At 36.6% G+C, this 24642-nt stretch overlaps 1 protein-coding gene across 1 annotated transcript; it reads right to left on the bottom strand.

Annotated features, from left to right (window-relative positions):
* Nucleotides 1-126: 126 nt before the first annotated feature.
* Nucleotides 127-24641, bottom strand: LOC112561009 (N-alpha-acetyltransferase 25, NatB auxiliary subunit-like). The gene is given in 28 exon segments (XM_025233128.1): nt 127-3735; nt 4128-4280; nt 5064-5174; nt 5688-5785; nt 6075-6134; nt 6537-6660; nt 7053-7298; nt 7533-7572; nt 8063-8135; nt 8729-8885; nt 9253-9300; nt 9677-9727; nt 9729-9777; nt 10565-10634; nt 11013-11123; nt 11752-11841; nt 12198-12333; nt 15785-15847; nt 16687-16799; nt 17399-17571; nt 18144-18236; nt 18403-18514; nt 18904-18984; nt 19366-19465; nt 19710-19906; nt 20274-20412; nt 21869-21954; nt 23342-24641. Coding segments are annotated over 28 exon segments (3258 nt in total). The 5' UTR covers nt 23703-24641; the 3' UTR covers nt 127-3612.
* Nucleotide 24642: the final 1 nt, after the last annotated feature.

Genomic DNA, 24642 nt, shown 5'->3' on the forward strand with positions numbered 1-24642 from the left:
ATGCTGCACAGGTATGTCTTGGGCCATCTTCTAAATTCTTAACATTAATTTTAGATTTCATTCAAACAGCTTTCCCGGGCACACACTTGCACACATGAACCTACATAATCCTTTAAGGGAAAAAACTCCACTTTGTAAAAATGTATTCATAAATGATGTACACAAAACTGCACGCTGCTTCAGTAATCTTTAAACACGTCGACCTGAATCACTACGCAGGAAGCAAACTCCAAACAGTAGCACAGGTAACCAACAAGGTACCATCTGTTCTGTGAGGTAAACTCTTTCTACACCTGGTGTACAAACAAACAGCTGAATACACCAACAACATGCTAGTAAAACAGAGTGTTCGGTGCCATTGTGGTATAGTACAAAACATCATCCTACAGATACACACTTGCTTCACATTAAATAAGACATAACTCATTTTCCACTCTGTGACTCTCAAACATCAACATGCCAATGGTTACTCATATGCCATAATGAACCATACACCTGCTGTTTCAGACATTGGAAATCACACCAAAATACATACCAATGATACAAATGATGCTTGGAAAATTTTTTTTGTAAAATTCTGCATGCCAGAACACAAGTGATCACGCTGAGAGTGCAGAGAGGAAAAGCGTCCATTTGTCCTGTAGGTTCCTGGTACTATACATGTGTACACATTAGAACACACATAATTATAATTTACTTTTAACTAGTTTTAAATCGGTCTCCTTTGTAGCAAGCCTAGCTTTGCCTATGGTATTAGGTTCAATGGGTATCCTGATTAATCTTATTATTAGCTAGTGTGAGGAGACAGCATTATTGTGATTATGATAAAACAATTGTGGATGAGTAATTTCAAAATATTTTGTACTATATCACACACCTCTACAATATTAGTTTCTTCTGCTGGAGAAATCGAGCTTAATTAAGACTGGCCATTCAGAAGGGGCACTCGGTGCTGGGGAGGGAAGAAAGAGAGAAAGAAATAAGCGAAAGAACACTAATCTTGTCCTCTCATTGCTGATAAACAAATCCTCCTACCTGCATTTTAAGCAGAATGATTGCACCAACATTCTTGAGTAGGTATTTAACACACACACACTCATGCAAAAACACAAGCTTACATACTTTATATGCTGCCAAAGAAAAAACAGCAGTTAGCGTGTTCCCTGCTAATACTTGCTCATTCTTGTTTTTATCTTGTAAAATGTTTTATGGTTTGAAAAGAATGAGAAAAACCGGCACTATTATGTCTCAAGATCAGATATGATGAAAATGATTCTGCTATATAAAGCCATGTTAATGAAAAGCAGCCCAAAGGACTGCAATTCAAGCTGTGTACACTACATAAAGTTCTTCCTTAAAGCCACAGTTTTACAATAATGTCTCTTCTTCCCCTTCTGAACTACATGTGCACATTATTATTACTACTATTGTAATAACATATTCAATTTGACTGTGTATTATTTATAAACATTATATGACTAAAAACAATTCTATATGCAGTTCTGACCAGTCACAAACAAGTTTAATTTTTAATATGTTGAAAGAGAAAATGAGCAATGAAGGGGAAAAAAGGGACTGAAAGAGCCAGTGCTGTATTTATATCTGTAGGAGTTTTACCAGTTTTAATCCTCCATGATACAGACTCTCTCTCTCTCACACACACAGGTATATAACACATATAGCCACAAGCACATGAACTGCATGCACACCCTGTGTACACACCAAGCAAGAACCATGTTGCTATGCTTCTCAAACTGTGGCCTTCTCCCTCCCATTGTAAAATTAGCTACAGATGTTCATAACATGTTATGTTAACTGACCAGTTACCACAGATGCCAGTCTGTGATAAGAACAAACAGTCAGCACTGCTTTTGCATTTACTAAAAGTACAGACCATCTTTTTTTCTAGAATACTTTGTGTGTACATATGCAGTGTCAGTCAACATATGTATGAACAAGTAATAACATGCAAACAAGTCTGTACATCCACAAGCACTTGTGCACATTAATGCAGGCACTTTTGCATATATAGCAGCAATGTATTTTTCCAGTAAATGTGTAATTCCTTAAAAAAACCACCTTATTTAACAAAAATAAGTGAAGACATCCCAGTTCCCTTCATTATTATACATATGTGGTGTAGTCCTCACTTAAGATATTTCAGACTAAACATAACTCTAATGGGGGAAAAAATTCAAAAACCTTCTAAAGGATTTCTATTTTAATCAGTCAATTCATGCACAATTTGGAAGACACCTAACTGGTTACCGATCAGGCAACATGTATTCCTGTCAGCCATTTGTCTACCATCAACATCTACAAATTATTACCATTTAGGGTACATATCCTTTGCAACTGTTGACACACTCACAGTGCAGTTTCTGCCCCCACAGCGACAATGCTTTGTCTTTGGTGTGCATTAGTGTGTGGTAATAGAGTCTTGCACAAAAAGCAGTTTGAAGCAAGCATTGTTTTATCAGAAACTTATCTGCAACAATAATTGTGACTATCCAGAATCTATCAAGAAAAAAATCTTGAGAATTTTTTATATCGCTAGCTGAAGGATTTAATTCATTTACAAAATATGTTTCAGACACAAAAGTTAAAGAAGAAAAACACTCGAAGAACTTCATGATGGTTGACTGGCCGTGCTTTGTTATGATGGTCTGGGTGCAGGGACAATGGTTGCAAAATCAGGTTTCTTATTCCTACCAACAACCAAAACATCCACAAATATTGTTGCCTCTATTTCAGGGTTGAAGTTACACTAACATGTGCGACTGTATTTTCTGAACAAGAACAAACAATAATTGGCCAGGAAACAAATTACTAAGATACAGTTTGTGTTTTATTTTAAAAGGTTAAAGCTGGTACATGTTTCTGACATGTCTACAACTCAATGATTTGACTCTAAATAAATGGACACTGAAGAGGTACCTAGACTTTAACAATCCTATGGAAAACACAACCTCCAACAAGCACTGCTGCAACAATGTGCATTTGGAGGCAAGGGAGGAATTCCAGAAAGGAGGCAGAAGATGGTTGAGATAGAAAATGGATGATCACATGGTGATCTCGACACTCACTCTGATGAGAGCTTGGGCTGGTAAGAGCTCACGGGATCATTCTTTTTCATTATACCAAAAAAAAAACAACAACAAAAAAAAAAATTTACTCATATTAATACATCAGATTCCTGGTGTAAAATTATTATCTGTACACTTTAACCCCACTGAAAATGACGGACTACCTCATAAATCTGAAATCAGGAAGCATCTTGGGAAAAAAAATTGTGCTGATGAATGCAGATGAGCCTTAGTGCACTTTCTTTACTCTTCATTCCCTCATTTGCACACGCATGTGCCTAAACATGTGCGCACACAAACACACACATTCCTTCAGAGTCAGAGCTAAAAAAAAGTCCTTCAGGTCTCAAATGGGTGCTGACAGAAAAGTTGGTACCATCTGAAACAAAAAGTCAGTCCAGAAATTCTGTCACGTTCATCATAAACAGGTTGCCTTGTGATGAGACGAAGGAGGATAATATAAGGGAAGGATCACGGGTGGCAGGCAAAGCCCACAACTCTGATCTCATCCACTGCTGTCCTACAGTTAGATGTGACAGGTGTGCAAGTACTGCAACTTATTATGCAGCAGTTCACAGATTTCATGTGAGGACTGCTGAAAGCTGCGTTCCACTTTACTCCACACAGCTTTCTCGCAAAGCTTTTCTTCCTGTAACATAATATAGCAATGTTAGCATTTCCGCATCTATATGAAATACTAGCAATTATTATAAAATGAAGTATAATACTGAATAATATTTAAGTAATGAAATCTTACAACAGCAATGAAGTTTGCCATAAACAAGGAAAAAAAAATGTCATCATCAGAGATTGGAGGTGGGGGAAAGAAATGGATGTATTTTGTGTGTGTGTGCATACAGATGAGCATAAAACAAATGGTAATATTGAAAGCAAAGTACTTAGTTTTATACCTCTCATGTCAGACTATAAATGACAAGTGTCATTTTGCTGTGTCCTAGACTGTCAATGGCAAGTGTCATATGTGTGAAATAGACAAATACATTTGTCATGCTGCTGTCATGCTGTAAATAACAGTCATACCTCTGTGTCTGTAAGAGACTCTGTCAGAGACAGGGCACTCAGGTCAAGTGCCATGAAGACAGGATCAAACTGTGTGGCTGCATGATGCAGGGATTTGGCAGCAGCTTGCAGCTCCTCAATAAGTGCTGTGAACTTGTCAAACACTGCCGGCTGCTGTCAACCAAAACAATCAAACAAGAATAACCTTCCTGCACTAGGAAAATAAAATCATTTCCATGTTATGAAGCTTAACTTCATATGATGCCACAGTCCTGTAAAATTTAGTTCTACACAAAAATGGGCTACTTATACATTTAATGGTGTTGCCTGCAATGCCAGTAAAAAAAAAACTTCACTTACTTATTCAGTGTCAAATATTCAATTTTCAAATAAAATATTATGCAAGATGTGCAAAAGCATCAGTTTAAAAAAAAAAACCAAACAAAGTAAGTACAACTTTATTATAATGTCAAAGTTCACTCTAAGCAAACTGCTGTTAGAGTAATGCTCATTATAGCAAAAACCAGTTTTACAGTTTACTGTAAATATACACTAATCAGTTGCCTATTTAATGACACACTACTAATTATCCTACGAAATAAGCAGTACTCTGTAGTAATGATCATAGAACTAATAATCATACTAAGTCACACAGGTATTAAGAACATCACCTGCAGATAGGTTTGAGTAGTAAACAGAGCTCAGCTGTGTAATCAAATAATAATATCCATATAATAAGCAAAGAGAACAATACAATTACACAACTGGATAGTAATCAAGGGAATAATCGCAATAAAAATGAAAAGAAGAAGGAACGTGGGGACATGACAAGACTGAATAGTACTAATCTGCACACATTGCTAATCAAACCAACAAGGTATCTAACCATAAAAAAAAAAAAATTACAAGTAAATCCTTGCAACAAAAGTTTGCCCGCAACAAGGCCAACGTGCTTACCTCTGGAGCTTTCTGTCCCTTCTTCTTTCGTGTCTGCTTGGACCAAGCAGCCTTGAGGGGCTTTAGTAGGTGACTGCATACCCCCATCAAAGTTGATATGTATGATATAGACTGGATAAAAATAAACAAAGGATATGTAAGTACCAATTGCACGTATTCATGCAAGCACACGGATGTGTGTACTGTAAATTTCGGTCAATTGAGTGCACCTGTACATAAGCAGCACCCACTAATTTTTTTTATATAAAAAATCTCTACATTTCTCACAAATAAGCATACAACTTGAAAGCTGCAATGTAGGCATTTCGTCTTGTGTTTGGCATGATGAGGGTAAGTGCTTTAGCAAACAATTTGAATGTTTCAAATGTACGTGGCTTTTGATTTTAAAAAGTGAACAGTTAACATTGTAACAACATTAACAGTTAACATTTTAACATGGAAATCCTCGAAAAATTAATCAGAGTCTGAAATATCCAGGAAAATCTGCAACGCTGTTTAGGCTGCAGGGTTGAAAACTGGGGGAAAAAAGTTGTGATTTATAGTCCAAAATTTATGGCAATGAAAGCTGTCAGTGGGGACCACGTCCTGCTTTTGGGTAAACAGCAGAGAAGTGTAGGTACTTACCTCTGTGCTCATGACCAAGTGTTCAAAGAGAGCCACATTGATAGAGGCATGGCCATCCTCTTCTTTCACAAGGCTGCACTTGGACCGCTCCACCAGAGCTGGGAAAGGAAAGACACCATACAGAGAGTGGTCAACAAATCACAAATTTAATCAAAATTTCCTAGTATGAATTTGAACTCTTTTTATTTGTTTACTTATTTGCCACTTCAGTATTTTCTAGTTCACTGCTCTGTCATTTATCTTCACTTGTAATAAGGTGGATGAAAAGGAAACAGCTGAACTTTTAAAAAAAATAAATATAAAAGAAAAAAATGTGAATTTGTTCAAAAGTAAGCTTAAGCCAAGATTTAAAAGTCTAGAAAATGTTTGACATAACATGGTGCTTACTCTGCAAGATGTCCGTCACTGGTGTCTTCAGAATTTCACTATCTTTGTTGTCTGGGTTGCCTGTTGACAGTACATAGTTTGGAAAAGATTATTTCAAGTGACTTGTTAAAAGGAAAAGCATTCAATTTTGTGCCGAGTGTGTTTGTGAATACATGGATGGACATTTCTGTTGCAGAAGAAAGAGAATATATCTTGAATTAAATACTATTAATAAAGTTATTTTATCAAGAAATGTAAGAAACCTAAATTGTTAACATCTGATAACACTAATAATTATGACTGTGCAAGAATCTGCACAATCCAAGTTCTTTCCTTTTAATCTTTTATTGAAAAGGATTGTTCTCATGCAGTGCCATGATGTGTCAGCCATGAAAATTTCTTCTCAAATATTTTCAAAGTGAGCTTTCATGTGTGTTAACATTAAAAAAATATGAAAGTTCCCCAATTAACCTTGATACCTACTTAGCCCATTGTCTTGCAGGTCATAAATTATAAGGAAGCATTCAACCACCCGAGCGAATAGTATGTGATGTTTTCCCTCAAGGTAGGCTGACAGACGTGTCCTGAATGGTCCTTGCAAAGAATACTGGAAAACACAAAAAAATTTTGATAATAAATTCATCTCTAATCTACACTATTTTTCAAAATTCATTCCTATCACTATTGGTCTGTCTGATCACTATTGCTTGTTTACAGTTTAACCATCTCTTGGCCTGGTGACATGGAACTGTCAGTGATTCAGTGTCTACAGCATGTGAGGGAACACAACCTCTTCTTCAGTCTTCTATTTTCCCTGGTAAATTAACTGTGTCACCCTAATTCTTTATGCAGAGTTTTCCCTTTGGGAAAATTATAGAAAAATTATAATAAATGTTCCAAGTAGCTATTCTTTCAGTTACATACCCTCTGTGATATTTTCAAAAAGCTTGTTTTCCACAATGGATTAGTTTATTAGCCAATGACTACTTTAAAACTCACAATTCTGGGATCAGCAAACTCTTTGCTGCAAGCATCTGTGTGGTTGACAAATCTGGGCAGAAGTTCTCGGACAACACGTGCCATACCCGCCAGATTTGGCGCATCATTGGTGCCATTAGTGAGGTCTGGCTGGTGACTGTCCCCATGAGCTGTGCCATTACGGGTACTCTGAGTGGCCTCCCTGCCAGCCATGACTGCCGCCACGAGTATGCGCAATATCAGATCTCTGCAGTGTAGCCAGGCTATCTGAATGGTAAAAGACTATTTTTTAAAAGCTGTTGCCTTTGTTCAGAAAGTGTCTTTTTCATTTTATCTGCATCCCCTTTTTTGTCTTCATGACCACCTCACCCCTTTCCCAGTGTATGTGTTCATGCAATTGCATGAGCATACATGCAAATGTGCCTGTTAGAAAGAAGAGGAAAATGATAAAATTATAAATTATAAAACATAAATGTTTATACTTGCAGCTTTTGTACTTACCTCTTCTTTGAAGGACATCTCCTGATCCCTTATCCTGAATCTGGACAAAAATTACAGAACTGTTAATGGCTTCTAACACAACTTCAAAAACCAATACAAGTTCCTTTAGCTACATATACTGTTCTTGCCTTTTTTTTCCGTCTATTATACTTTGGGCATTACATCTTGTTAAGGGCTAAAGACAAGTGAGTCTTGATGCAATCAAAGACAGCAACAGTTGACACACTCTGTTTAAAATAACTCTCATTCAGCTGTCAAGAGAGTAATGTAAAGGATATGACGGAAATCTAAATATAGTTATTTTAAGATGTTTAGAATACTCATGAAGGAAAGACGAGGCTGTTGACAGTACTAATAGAAACCAATCTACGCTGAATCTTCATTATTTATGCTGGATTATTTTCTTCTATTTGTTTTATTTTCTTTTTTATTTGCAAACCCATCCTTCCACCCACTTTAAAGCATTTGAATGGAGCTATTTCTATCAATTCCCCTATGGAGCTCTTAGACAAATTCCACATTTTACTTACTGAGAGGGAGGGTCCCAGCAGGTCATTACGCTGAAATCACGATTATCACTCAGCTCACTCAGCACAAATCTCTCTGTGGATCAAAACCAAGAAGCCAAATTAAAGCTCACATTTCTTAATCTTAACCTCAGCTACAACTTCATCTACACAGAGGCATTCCACCCTCCCTCCACTTTCCTGAAAAAAAAAAAGGTTATTCAATGCAATCAACACACATATGCAGAGTTTAATATTTTACACCTTATTCAAAACACCTTTCCAACACATTCTTTCAGCTCACAAAAGATAGATAAGCAGAGGAAGGAAATGTCAGGTGGAAAAAAGAAAGAGAGAAAGAGGAAGGAAGAAAGTGGACATTCCCCAGTGTTTATAGCAATAGTTCAGTGTATGGGTTCCACAGTAAATGACATCCATTCACATCATCATGTATAATTCTATATCTTTCTAAATAATATCTTTACTTAACTTTTTTAATTAAAACAAGAGGCACCGAGGATATTTTATTTTTCCATTCGCATAAAATAAATAGCGCTTTGCTTACAAAATGATTAAATCTAATACTTTTTCACTTAATATCTTTTTCACTCAAAAAATCTGATTTTTTTTTCAGACTTACAGAAAAGTGAAGCGTATATTCTGAAATAGAGACAGGCATGCAGCACTCACCTTTACTGGGATCAACTTCAATGTAGGTTAACATTTGCTCTGTTCCAGTGTGGCTATTAGTCTCCAGAATCAAGTCAAGCAGCAGCCGCTCAGTTGCTGCACTTTTATACTGAAATGATCTCTGCAACTTTTCACGGAAGTCAACAAACTCCCGAATCTAGAAAAGTAAAACACAAGAAACATAGCTCAAAATATTTCTGTCCAGCAGCTAGAACTTGGGGTTTGTCAGCTGTTCTGTCATCACAACAATGAATTCACAATGTGATCAATATGAGATGGGTGCACCCCTTCACCTGAGGTTTATTTCATTGGCTATGAGATTAATCCACGTTAAAGTACTTAGGTTTTGTTTCATTTTAGTTGCTTAAAATATACTTTGTTTTTGCAGAATTCAAATAATTTAAAAAATGTAGCATGATTGATAAAATAAACTTAAAGCTCATTTGTACATCAAAACTTTTTTCTCTTAAGTTTAAAAATTCTGTATATACCTCTACAATTAATTAGAGATAAGCTAATCTTACCTTTCCAAAAGATCCATACTTGTATGATGCCAACAAGTATTCTGTGGTCTAAATGTTCAAAGAAAAACAGCTTTAACAAAAGTCTTAATAAAGTCACCTCTGATAAATAAATAAATGAAAAACTAGCTTAAGTATAAATCCACACACTAGACTTACATACAACATAACCACTGTTAAACCTGCTCTTTTGTTTTTTGGTAGAAGGAAACACAAGGTCAAATATTTTATTTATTTCACATTACAACAATGCTGTCACACATCTTTTCTCATGGCTCTATCAGTCTTTGTGCATATTTGTGTGACAGAGAGAGGGTGTGGGGGTAGATAAAGTATGAGCGTTTGCATGCCTATGTCTGTGCACACAAATGGAAGAGGATGAAAATATGGAGAATGAGATAGAAGAGCATGTTTAATAATAACTTACCTCTTTATGATTGACGGAGAAAAAACGCAGCATTGTTCCAAACATAGCACAAGGCAGCCAGAAAATGCCCAAGGCGACCCACATGATTGGATACAAAATATCTGTAGTGTGACGGAGATTTTACATACATTTAGACTAGTAAGCTTTTTTTCCTAAAGACAACCATAACTATGATGCACTAAGTACATTACATACGTAAGACCTTATAATCAAATTCAAGTTAATACCTAAAATTCATGCAGATTTCTGGAACAAGTAACTTCTCGTCACAGTTGTCTCTCACAACATTCAAAGCTATGGAAAAAATTTGAGAGTTAAGTAATGTAGCCATCAGATTTTAGAAAAAAATAGTTTAAATTGCTTGAGATTTTTTTTTTTATCAGTAGTGTGTTTCTAAACTTCGGCTCTAAAAGAATATCATCTAAAAATATTTGAATTAAGCCTAAATATACTGAGAAAAGTCACAAAAATTCCCAGAAATTATTCCCACAGAAATTTTGTTAGCCTAAACAAAGTGAAAGTTAGTTTACCAAATGCATAGCTGTTATTAGTTTGTTACACAAATGCGTGCTGAAATTCTAATTTATTTTAGAAAAGCACACCTGGACTGGTCTAAATAAGATCTTCAGACATCACTGAAGACTACAGCCACTGCAACAGCTTTAGTATATGCTGATGAGGGGATTTCCCAATCAGCAAGCAACATTTATTGAAGTCTTGACTAGTAAGAAATGCACTGATCCACGAGTTATGAGTTTGCTCACATTTTAAGAACAAGTAGCTTTTCATGACCTAAGCCCACCAATTTAAAATTAATTTTTCACTTGGGTTAGTCTTTAAATGATAGAAGCATTTACAATAAAACAATCTTATATTTATTCTCCTTACCCTAATGAATCATTCATAATGTGTTTCATGTCCATTCCATTCCACAAGGGGGGGCAAGGCCCAAAGGCACCTGAAAAAAGACATTATACTGTCCCCATAATGCTACAGTATGAATTAGACTGCTACAGATGATCTGCAATATCTTTTTTTCTTTTCTTTTGTAAACTTAATTGACACTGACTTTAAAAGACTATTTCCTGTCCATTTAGTTCAATATTATGGCCAACATTTTTGGTATCATCTGAATTTTTCCTTTTTCCTTTTGTGGGGTTCTTGTTTTAATGTTTATCTTTTTTAAGGAGTAAAAGATAACAAGGTGACTCCAAGAACTTTCAGTTAAAACTTAAAAGGAAAAAAAAAGAAAAGAAAAATATGCAAATGTGAAAACAGCCTCTACATGGATTTGATCTGTGAAACTCATGGCTACACTAAAAGAGAAAAGTCTTACCCATCTCAACATATAAGCGCATGAGAAGCAACTTGAACTGAAAGTTTGCTGGACTGCGACGAACTCCCAATTCCAATTGCACCACAGCCTGCCAAAGATATCGTTCTTGCCCTACCATATATATTGTCACATACATTTACACACAGCCAACACATTCATGCACACAGACACAAACACACCGAAAGCTCAGTCTTTTCTCTTTATGAAGCAAAAATAAAATTAACAGAAATATTGCTATACACTAGTTTTCTAGGATGTCTCTGTAGTGACAGGAGTAAAGGGCAGTATTAAACACTGAAAACACATTTGTTTAAAAATTCGTTGATCTTTTGTACTCATTTTCTTATAGTTTTACATTAAGGCAATTCAGTTTTACGTAGTATCTGATTAGATATATGTACTCGTTGACATTTAATGTGTTTTGTATAATAGCCTATTATCATTATTTTTTGCTAGCCAATGTTTTTAAAGTCATTTCTTATTACCACTGATCAGTGCTGAGAGTGTGACCTGCAATAGTTGTGATGCTGTGTGATACAAGCCATTTCTTATTATTTAGTAATGTATCATCTCACTTGAATTAATAAATCATTCAAAAGAGATAGAACCTCCCTGTAGGAACATAAACAAATGATACAATTCAAGCATGATAACATGCATATATGGAAATTATTTGTCATCAAAACATTTGTTGTCTCACATTTTGAGAAGGGATGGTGATGGGGAGAAGGATTCTCACCTGTTCGCTGCCAAAGATCGACCAATAGATAAGCAGCAAATAATAAGTAGGGATCAGAAGGCTGAAGGTCTGTAGACAAAAGGTCTTTACCTGAAAATGTAAACAGAGCTTCTGTAACCAGCTATAAATAATTGGCCAAGAATCTGTTAAATTTGATCCACCATGTCATAAGATTTTTAAAACACTTATCTGTTTTAAATCCACTGTTTCCCAGTGCTGTTTCATAAATCATTGCACAAAATGACACGTTTCGATAACCTAAGAAAGCAACTCTTTTCAAAATGACAGAATAAAGAAACAAAGACAAGCTTAGTGATTTAATAATTTTAAATCAGTAACTACCCTCATCCTTCTTCACAGACAACTATAAATTAAATTGAGCAATAAATAAACCATGTCTTTCAAATAGAAATAAAGGTGTTGCAGTCAGTCAATAACAGTCTTACCAAACTCCAATCCTTTACGATAACGTAGTATGAGATCTTTTGATACATTCAACAATTCTTCAACAGACTGTCTGGCATAGACACCCGCACATCGTGACAATTGCAGCACTGTAATGTGCCTACATATATGCTTGGGCTGAAATATAAAAAAATACTATTTATGGTACAATTCCTTTCTTTGAATATTTACCAAATGAATTATACCATGATAAATGGCATTTCCTCTTCGTACTGTCCCAGAATGCTATATGGAGAAAAACAAAGAAAGGTGGGGTGTGTGGTAAACAACATGAAGAAAATTTAATATACCTCAGTTCCAGCCGGGCAGCATAACGCAAGGCCACAGTAAGCTGAGTTATTGAGAAACAGAGGCAGGGAAGGCTGGCCGAGCTATACTGCAGGCAACATGCTGTGCTGCAGACACAGTGCCTACTGTCTCTAGGGAACAGTGCGTTAGCCAACGTAGAATCTGAATGCCAGCCTATTGCCTTAATGTCTTACAGGGCTACATTCCATAAGAATCCAAGGCTAGTTATCACAGCTTGAACCTCATGGCCACTGAGCCAATAAATCTGCTCTGGGAGAGAAATTCACATCAGTTAGATGAATGATAGACTTATGCAGCTGCAAAGTCAGTGATGTAATGTCTACCCTATCTTCTGTCATGGAAGAAAAACAATATAAAGGAAGCCATTAAGGTAAATACGCAAGGCAACAAATGCAACTACATGAACACAATGAACACGTATGCACACACAGAAAGAAAGAAAACCTGTTAGCAAAGGTGACTAAAGCAAATCAACTTCCACCCCTTCCTGTTGCCTTGATGGCACATTAATTTAGGGTGGGTTAAGCCACCGGCCAATGACTGTGCAGCTGTGAACGAAGCACCATGCATAGAAGGAAACAGCACTGCTTTTCAGGATGAACATATTGTGAATGCTGTTCAATACATATACCTTCTACTCCAAATTATCTAAATGAAGAAGTGCACTAGACCAGTGGTTCTCAAAACCCTTAGAAAAACACATCCACAAACACCTACAAGAGCACCTTCTAAGGTATGAACTCCTCCATACAAACCAATCCGGCTTTAGGCCCCATCACTCTTGCCACACTGCACTTACATCTATGGTGGAACAATGGCTAAATAATATTAATGATAATCTTTTCTCTGCCGCCTTATTTGTTGACTTTGCCAAAGCCTTTGATGTCATAGATCACAATCTGCTTATCAGAAAACTAACTCTATGTAGGAACTCCTTATCTCCTTTCTTGACAATCGAACTCAGAGAGTTGCTGTAAACAACCAACTGTCTGATCCCCTTGAAGTTAAATTCGGTGTCCCTCAAGGTCAGTACTAGGACCCCTGCTTTTCTCCATATACATAAACGATCTTCCTCTCCATATATCCCAATCCTGTGATGTTTGCAGACGACACCACCAATACACGCTTCGCTTCCATCCTACAGCTGAGCGCCGACGAGCTCCAACTGAGTCCCTCACCCCCAGAAAACTGAAGTCATGCTTCTAACAACCAGACAGAAAAGACAATAGCTACCCCATTTCCTACTATCCAAATCGGCGCTCAGTCAATAACTGAAGTACAGGTCCATAAACTTATGTTACCATTGACAACAACTTATCGTGGTCCCAACATATTTCCACCACAAGTAAAACATCTCCAAAAAAGTCTACCAGCTGTCCAGAATCAAACATTTCCTTGACACTCACACAAGAAAACTCTTCTACACCACCACATCCAATCAGTCATTGACTATGCCTCTACCCTCTGGGACTCCGCTAGTGGATCCTCCATGAAACCTCTAGCTAGTGTTCAGAGGCGAGCAATCAAAGCCGTCCTGCTAAAACCGAAATTAGACCACGTGACTTCACCTCTCTACGTCCTTCCTCTTAAAAAGACTCAAATTTAACAAATGCATTTTCATGTATAAAATACTGACGGGTAAACTATCGCCAAGACTCTCTCTACTATTTTCCTCCAATAACTCTAGAACCTTCCCAAAACTGAATATTCCCTTTCTAGACTAGACCTCTTCAAATCAAGTCTGCAATTCTCAGGAGTGCGCTATGGAACAGCCTCCCTCTCCATCTCAAACAATTGCACTCCTGACCTGCTTTCGACGCCATCTATCTCAATACGTTCAAGATATATAGATAAGCCCTCTAGATTCCTACCAACTCCAGGTGTGAATATATGCTAATCTCTTCTTTAACCATCACTATGTACATATCCACCCTTCTCTGTGCTTATTATCTTTTTATATTTAATGCTTAATTAATTCATTTATATAGTTAATTTCCTTCCCTGAAAAGGGCGAGGGCTAAGTGGAAAAAAGCGCTCATTTGCTTATTTTACCCCTCGTTAATAAAGAATTGTCATTGTCATTGTCATTGTCAGTGTGGTCCGCGGGCATAAGTCAGGTGGTCATCGGCTGACAGTCGTCATAAGTCAGCAAAGTGATGTTTAAAGTGATGCATTCCTCGCATTAACATTTTAATTACAAATAACGAGGTATACGTAGTTTTATGTCAACTTATTACTATACTACTGTCACAAAAGGACATTTAGTTTTGAATTGTAATGAAACAAATGCGGTAATTTAAATTTGAAATTCATAGTGCAGAGTGATTTTTAAGCCTTGGTGGTCCGCCATATTTTTTACTTAAGTAAAGTTGTCCGCGGTCCAAAATACTTTGAGAACCACTGCACTAGACAACACTTGGACATCCACAGTCCAGACTGGAGGGGGAGGGTACCAACAAACCACACTGCATTGCTACACCGCTCTCTCTCTCTTAGGAAGAATGTAGTGGTGCCGTGGAACCGCTGTCACTCAGTGTAAAGGGTCTAGGCATTAATGTTTATTTTCTCGTCACAATTCAGTTTTGACCACCTATACCATGTCCTTGGTAGAAGGAGTGGCAAACTTCACAAGGTAATACAGAACAGGACAGGCAGTTGGTACTGCAAACATGTTACATAGCAAGAGACTTCACTGGCCACACTCGGTTATCCAAGATACAGCAGAAACAAGGTAGTTGGCACACATCAAGTCTGACCAATTGGGAGCGGACAGCTGGAATTGAGGTAGCAAGTTGGGATAACCCCATCTGGGACAATACAAAGAAGATTGAATCCTAGTGTTTAACATTTACTTGGTACTACATAGTGACCATGCAACAAGATAGTGAGACCTATGACATACCGGAACATTGGTAAACATATCTATCATTATTAATCCACTCCCCAAAAAACCCCAAAATACTAATAATTTGCAAACGTCTAGTATTTTCTACCAGTTCTTGACTCCCAAGAAGATAATAAGCCAGGAAATATTTATCTGAATTAAAATGGTTCTAGTTTTTAGATTCCTCATAACCAACCATCCTTATTCGTCACCATGACAGAATGTTTAGCTACAAACTGTTGTGCTTTTTCATTAACATCGTAAAAAACAGTTGAAATAAGAAAGCTACCAACAACCCCTTCACAGCTTCACCCAACAAATGAAAGTCCAGGCTTAAGTCATTCTTAAATACTGTAACACAAGTAATGCACTCACTTCACTTGCATAAGTGGGAGATTTGTCAGACAGCTCCAATGAGTCTGTAAACTTGTCTATAAGCTGAAGATAGAAACAGTCGAAATTATGTGTTAATTATATATTAATTACATGTTCATTATACTGATGATGGTAGATGGACAATGTACCACAACACCCTTCCCCCTCCAGCAGCAAAAGTCATTCATTTCAACAGTTTAGTGCTGGCTCTGTTGCTCAAAAACTGACATCATTAATTATCACCATTTTGATTGAGCTGCACCAGAATTGGCCTCTGGGACAAATAAAGTTTTATCTTATCTTAAATACAACTTTATTCATCTACAAGGAGAATTCAAGATAGTGCTCGTACTAGATAATACATACCTATACATGTTGTAATAACCTCTCTCTCTGTCTCACACACACACATTCCCAGCAACAGTGGATACAGTTGGTGACCTTAGATCACCTCAGGCTAGTACAAGATCACAGTCAGTAAAGTTTATGAAGTTTATGAAGTAAATGGCATGTGGAATAAATGAATTGCGGTGATTGGTTCTGCACACAGCCATTGCATGTCTACAGCCAGACTGCAAGAATGAAAACGCTCATGCCAACACATGATCAGAAATACAGAGGATGTGAGGTGCCTTCCTAAGGATTTGCTGATGACAGTATGTGTCCCACTGATCCCACTGACGGGTCTTATTTCTGATAACCTAGTGTCTTTACAGTCAGATCTGGTTCATGCTCTCACAAACTGAACTTCTACCGAAGAATGTAATTTCTGTCTATAGATCATAGTAAAATTAGATGCAGGTCATACTTAACTGGAGCAAAGATACTGCGGAAAGAAGACCTTTAGAAGGAAAATCACATTTTCATAGCTATAACAAGTTTATAATAAGCATACTACTCACAGCTTGCAGCTCTTCAGGAGTTAGAAGACAAAAATACATTTTGAGATCTGCTGCACAGCATGGCTTGCTGCCAAACAGTTCAAAATACTGCTGGAAAAGTTCACTTGGTGGACCTGCAAAATTTGCATACTAATATGTAACACATAAAAAGACACACCCACTCAGCTGTAGATACTTGATTTTATTCACATTTACATTAATATGTCAAATTTGTGACAAAATCTGTCACAGAGCATCTTGTAAAGAATGTATTATCACCTCAGGAAAGAAATTATGTTTGGCAAGATCTTACCATAAACCATAAGCTACTGTCCAAACATATAACTGCTCAACAACTGTAAACATATGTACACTCATTCGATATGGGTATATCAATGCAAATGAAATATACAGCTATGAAGACATTCGCAACTGAACTGTGGGAACTGTAAGGAAAGAGTTAATAAGTTGCTGTGTATGCCTAAGAAAGAAATGAAAATTTTCATGTACATTTTTTTCCCCTTCTTTTCTCTTTCTTACTGGACAAACAAAAAAACTGGTGAACAGGTTTTGCTGTGTCCTATAGCTGTTCCTCATCTGACCAGTGGACCACATCACAATCAATGGTTAAAGAGCAAATGTAGCCTATTACCTTCTATGGCCATGTCGTCTACCAATTCCAAACAATAAATAACAAAACAAGATAAAAATAAAGTATCAAACCATGACATACCAGCCAATTTCAGCAGTTCAGATCTCCTCTCCTGTAGGATTCGAACCAGCTCCATTTGGGCAAGATATGGACCTCTCAGCAATATTCCTCCTTTGTTCTGTTTTGTTTGCTGGTTAATGAATTCCATCACTTCCTCTAAGCTACAGTCCACCTTGTCTGTTCTGTCCCCATCACTGAGTTGCATTTCCAGACAGACACCAATCCACATGGATCCCCCAACACACACACACACACATATATGCACACAGATATTAAGATGGAGTTTCCCTTTGTTCACCACATTACCATCCATGATACATTAACAATCTGAACTTATATCCTACAAGAGTACATAACACCTGTTTACATAAAAGAGAAAAAAGTTTCATCCTCATATATGCTAATACACCTATACCTCCCTTTAATACCTAAACTATTCTTGATATGGTCTTAAGATGGCCTTTCAAATTTTAGGAGAAGAACTACCTGCCCAAGAATCAAGAATCCAAGAATCAAGACCCTGACATACGAAAAAAGGAAAAAGTTTACATCAAGCTGGCATTCAGTTGTATTAACAGTAATAAGATATTTTAGCACATTACACTGCACTAAATCCTCATACTGGACATGGCTGCATGTTACACCAGTCTAGAATACATTCTATTGCAGAAATATCAAGCCAGTTTAATACCAGAAAGAGTATTACTCTACAATGAACAGTGATCTGGAGATGTTCAAGCTAACTGCTTGTGAAAAGATGTCTTACCCCTCTTTGCTACATGAAGGCTGGGCATATCCTGTATCTATGAGTTGAAAAACTGTGTTCAAATACTTCAGCCAGTGCTTCCAGTGGTCTGGACTGCAACAATATATATAAACACAAGGATCTTAATCTTTCCTGACAATTAAATCTGTAATAATGTATTTATTCGATAATTTTAATTAAGCATCACAACTACCTGGAAGTTGTTCACTTAACATTCAACAGCAGCCCTGAACTTTGTCATGATAAGAGGTCACCTTACTTTTCTTTGAGAAGATTTCTGTATAAAACGTTGGCTTTTTCCCAGTTTCCAAGCTTGCAATGAAGTTCTGCAAGCTTTGTGGCACGTTGATTTAACTCACTGACAACTCGTTCTGTGCAGCATTAAAAAATAAACATTAGCTTGCAAATAAGACCCTTTTACCAGCTTGACCTGCACTAGGCAAGTAGATGCAAAAGTGAGGTAGCTAGTGTATGCGTACATGCATGTGAACATGAAAACGTGTCCGAGAGCAGCATTTTGTCTCGTAGGGGAAAAAATATGATAGATGTATAATCAACGGAATTTTATACATTCCAGGAAGTCTCTTATTTCCCACCCCATTACCCCTCAAACTTTATTGAAATTTTTACAATGCCTGACTGGTTCCCCTTCCCTCCAAAAAATATTGCAATGACTAGATAGCCATAAAGAAAATGTTTATAATATCCGGTGCCAAAAAAAAACTTGCTTACCATCCTATTAAAAGAAAAGCCTGCTTACCACCAAGGGGTCCTTCTAACAACTCAACAGCTTCTTGCCACTTCTCCTGCAGCTCAAGGACCATCAAGTACAACAGCACCTCTGCTCAAATGGACATATAAGAGATCAAGATACAGTCACTCAACTAAAGGCAATCAATGAAAGCAACAATTACTTAATAGAGGACTAAGCTGAGTAGACTATCCATCTTTTTCTGGTGATTCCAAATTACCTTCCCTAAACATGGAAGTCTCATCTGCAGGATCTACAAGCTCCTTTTTTTCTTTAAAAAAAAAAAATTCGTTTAAAATCTGTTCTGATGAAGATTTGGAAATGAACCTCTCCACACCTGAATGGAACCCATTTTTTACCACCCTTGAAAGGTTTGGCCTTTTAAGAAAAAAACCAAATCAAGGGAAAAAGGAAAACATTAAAAATTTTATGTGAACTTGGAAATCTCAAAGACTTGTAGCAGAGATTTACCTGCTTCTGCATCAATCTTGCCTTCTTCAATGTATTTTTTGGTCATACGCTCAGCCAGAGGTAGGTACATGGTCTTGGCAAGCTTACTATCACTGTGAGCCTGTAAGGTCATTCAGGACAAAAAGGTAATTTGTGGTTATGTAAAATCAAAAAGGAAAAAAAAATCCCGTTAAAATTTTACAGATTTATTACATGACTAGTTTTATTTAAAATAACCTGGGAGTAAGTGCTTAATTCTTGACATTAGCAGATATGCATGCACAAACATTCTCCTCTTGGGGTAGCCAACATCCCTAAAATACTTATTAAAAACATAAATAAAATATAATAAATGGAAAACTAGCCTGCATGACGTTTGACATTACTGCCCAGAAGTAGTAAGGGTTTTTCTGTGGCCGCAGCTTGTGCAATGCCATTGCTGTTTGATGTTGTTTTTTATAGTTTCCCAGTCTTACATGCGCCATAAAGAGAGCAGACAGAACTTCTTCATTGTCTGGTCGAGCCTTATAGGCATTCTCATACATGTCTGCTATGGCCTCCACTGGAAAATATTGAACCCTCTGTTATATTTTCTATTTTATAAGTAGGCTTCAAACTTCCACCTACCAGGTCATCATGTTCACCTTTTCAAAATCCCATTTATATATGGCTTGCTCTTCATTCAGTAAAACATGACTCAGAACACATGGAAAAGGACTATCTCTGGGGTCTTCATTTTAAAAACAGTTCCAATACCTTGAGTTAGTTAAAAAAAAATTGGGACAAGAAAGATTAACAGTGACTTTGATACTTTTATTATCAAGCTATTTAAGCTATTTAAGAATGGCAAAAGGGAAAGATCATAAAACTCTTTACTTCAATATTTACTAAAATAACTTTTAAAAAGGCATCCTAAACTCTCTCCTCACATTTGTGCACCTCCCTATAGCAGATAGACATAGCCTGAAGAGTGGGTTCATCAACTGGGTGCTGTTCATGTACCTCTTGTAGCAAAACTGAGCTTTCATCTTGCCGCCCTAACCTCAGCAGTGCTAAAGCTTTAAGCACCTGCAGAAGGAATATGAAAGAAAGGTAGAGGTAAGGAGTTACATGGCATAACCACAGGTTAGTGGGAAAAAACTAAAACATTGGCCAATGACACAAATAAAATACCTTTGTCATTGTCCTACATGTAAAAAAAACAAAACAGAACCATATGACAATGACAAGCGCAGGGTTACTATGGGTTCTAGATAAAAGAAATTGCTGATATGCTGAACTACAATACAAGTACTAACAGAACCATAAGAAATAAAGCATTACACTTTTCTGTCTGCATGTAATAGAATAAACAAACAAAACATGTAACTTAACAAATAATTTTACAAAAATTAAACAACCAATGTAAATAGTCCCACGAAATACTGAGTGCAGTGGTTCTTTATTTCTAAGTTGCAGCATGCAGGACAATTGAACTCAAAGAAACATTTCTGTGTTTTCCAACCATAATCCCAAGCCTTCAACCAGTCACTTTCTAGTAGAAGTTCTACTCCACATTAAAGCGTATGCATCAAAAGGCACAGGAAAAGGATGTCAGCCTAAAAAGCCTCAGTTTCAAGTAATATCCCATACCCCCACACACACACACAGACAGAGGACATGAAGTTTTGTATTACCAGCATTGCTATACTATCATCACCATTTTACAGTGGAACCTCAGCTAACGATCACAATCCATTCTGGAAAGTTGGTCGGTACCCGAAATGTTCGGTATCCGAAACAATTTTCCCCATAAGAAATAAAGGAAATAAATTTCATTGGTTCCCAGCCCCTGTTGACTTGCTAATATATGAAAGTTACAAACTATAAAGCAGCACTTGTCCCTGGGGTTTTCTTCTGCAAATCTTCATCGATTGTCAGCGCCTTCTCACAAATGAATGACTCACTGATGCTAGCACCTTCTATTTCTCCTTTATATACACAAGCAACAACTTTTCTACTTCTTCCATTATTTGAGGCCTTCGTTTTGTTAAAGTACTTACTCCTTTTGAAACATTAGCTTCTTTAAGTCGAGACTGTCGACTTTGACATGCCGTATTTGGCAGCGATACCCGACACATGCATGCCTCCTTCATACTTTGAAATCATTTTCTCTTTCAAGTGAATTGTTGGGCGCTTCCTTTTCATTCCCTTGCTACTAATGCTCTTAATCTTCTTTGGAGCCATGATTGAGGGCTATATTATTAAAATAAAGCACAAAAATCACTAAATAAAAGGTGCACAGATAAAGATAACGAACGACCAATTGTAACTGCGTTTCAAGCGGGAGTAATGCTTGGTCTGAGATGTTGGTCAGTCCTTTGTGAGTGACTTGACTGTTCGGTATCTGAATTTTGTTTGGTATCCGGTGCAAATTTTTAATGAAATTTTTGGTTGTTATCCGAAATGCTCGCTATCAAAGGCGTTGGCTAGCCGAGGTTCCACTGTACTACAATCCATCTTTAATTACAACTTATTCAATTACCTTTGCACATTGAAAATCCTTCTGCTTTTTAAGCACTTTATCTGCTTCCTGGATAGCCTTGCGATTGTTGCCGTTGTCTAAACAATCTGAAAACAAAAAAAATTCTATTAATATAAAAAATGAAATATTTTATAAAATACTCTAAATAAATAAAATGAGCATTAAATGCCAGATATCCATCATAATTGAGTTGTAAAGATATCCTGGCATGTCTCAAAACATAAATTTATATTGGTGGAAAAGTGTATATCTGTTTTCTATTAGCTCTACTATGAGCACCCCTACCCCCACCACCCGAAGATTAAATGTTTTGTGCTAAAGCCACAGATATATCCGCTTGTATATACACAAAGGTGAACTTGCCTAGCATGAAACAAGTCCTCGAGTTAAATACACACTTTGTTTTCAACAAAAATTTATGGAAAACTATCTACATTAAAAGAAAAAATGTATATTTACAGTCAGAATTGTATTCACCTTTGGTAAATCAGGGACACACAGACAAAAAAAAAAAAACAAAAACAAACGAAGAACATGATGATAATATTGTGCCAATGCTGAAACTTGTCAAATCATATAACCTCTGTCAGCCGCCCATTTTGAATGATGTTTATGTCTCAAAATGTCAACCAGTAAATATATTCAGCAGTCAGCAATGACAATTCAAATTAGATAACAGCATTGTAATAACAATGCAGAAAATAGATAAAGTGTACATAAGGCTTACATAATTATGTATTTACAAGAAACTGTGCAGAGAAATCAGATTATAGTCTTGTGGTTCAATCATTTACAAGATTGGAGAATGCTTTATTTTTATACAAATGACTGTCACATGGGATTTAATACCAAAGCAAAAGCTAAAGGCTCTGATTGTGCCTCCAGATCAAATGTCAAGCTTTTGACAATTGTGCGTATTCGTGACCTCGTCAACAACCGATTGTCTTTCAAAACTGTTTTCTTGGGCTGTCTTGTAAAATGCAAATAGCCGTCTTAAGATGAAAGTAAACGTTACGTGATAGTCAGCAGTAAAATTATAATACGTAAATAAAAATCATCTATAGCCGCTTGTCTACTTCATCTCTTGATGATCACTGCATATTAGAGGGTTATAATATGTAGTCCGTTAAGTCTACACAACTGGGCTTTTTTATTTAAATTTGTTTTGGAACAAGAATATGCAAGGACATCTGACTACAAGATAAGGAAACAAAAGGGTCAGTGTTACTTTATTTTATGCATAGAACAACTTCAATCACCGTTAGGCGAAATACAATGTAAATAAGGCACTTTGCTCGGAGAAAGTGTCAAAATGGACAGAAAACCCGTCACTAATGACTCAAGGGAATTGAGTTTCAACCACAACAGTTTCTACAATGAGCAATTGTTCAATTTATTTTTAGTCGAAACCGAGTAAATATTTCGTTTATATCGTTTTCTGTTATTGGTATTGTACACTATCTTATCACTGACCATAGATAGGTCGAAGTCGTCTTTCATTCACGTCCACATGGCTACGAGACGCCATTTTGGAAGAGCGAGAATCTCGTCCACGAACGAGATGTGCTTGCAGGTGAGGGCAGTGCCGCCCACCCGCATAAACACAAACACACCTGCGCTCGCGCGAGAGACGATTACTGGTTTTACGTGACCGCCCTAATGTGATCATAAAACATTCATTTTTTAATGCTTGCTTTTGCTGGAAAAGATGAATCTTGAGGATTTTTGTGAGTGGAGACTTTCTACCTTGCAGCTCATATAAGAATGGAGTTTTGTAGAGCTGCAGTGTATTTATGGAAGTGAAAACATGTCCAATTCTGAGAGGTGAATGCATGGGGTTGCCATGAGTGTGATAAGTCTATGTTAGGATAAAATGCTAATTTTTTGCAGCTTTTGTATATTCTTTGCTTTGTCATACTATACTCCCTCAGTTTTGGAGCAACTATATTGCGGTTATATACTTTTATCATGTTTGTACCAATATATTGATATTCATGGCACATCATTATTCGTACTGATCATCATTTTGTGAATAATTAAGGCTTTGACCAATCAACCAATAAATGGTTGTAAAAGGGGCAATAACTTGTGGCAACGCAGGTCTTCACTTAAACCTTAATTTTTCTCCCCCTACCCAAATTTTAAACTTTCCAAAATTTATTTTAAAAAAATTCATTATGATTAAATTTTTACAAATTGAAAAGAAAATAGACTTTTAAAATGCCCATTGAAACAGCAAGCCAACAGAAATGTGTAGTTGTGTCAATGAAGTGTTTGATCACTCATTTAATACAAGTTTAGGTTTAGCTGACATAAGTTTCTTTTTTAGCATCTAAGATATATGGATACACCTTCACTAACACACACACATACAAAATGCATGCTGTGCTAACAAGGGAAGGAATTTCATGATTCATCACTAGCTACTAATCAAAAAGCTGTTTCCAGTATTTAGCGCATTACCCAAATTAATGAATAATATAAAAGTAGACACGTCATAGACTTATAATAAAAGACTTAACAATTTCAGCAATTCCATTCGGTTAGCAATGTCCATGTTAAAATAGTTCTTACAGTTTCTTTTATAGTGGTTGCTTATCTCATGTCCCATTGCTTGCCTGCTTATTGCATATTTTGTCACTTTGTTAGCATATAGAATGGCATGTGCATGTAATGTTGTTACATATTAGATTTGGTTTACTGCCTGTGGCTAAATTGCCAACAGGCTTATAGACATGAAATAAATGAAACTGAAATGAAAAGTGAAACCTCGG

The sequence above is a fragment of the Pomacea canaliculata genome, linkage group LG4 (genome assembly GCF_003073045.1).
Source record: "Pomacea canaliculata isolate SZHN2017 linkage group LG4, ASM307304v1, whole genome shotgun sequence".
NCBI lineage: Eukaryota > Metazoa > Mollusca > Gastropoda > Architaenioglossa > Ampullariidae > Pomacea > Pomacea canaliculata.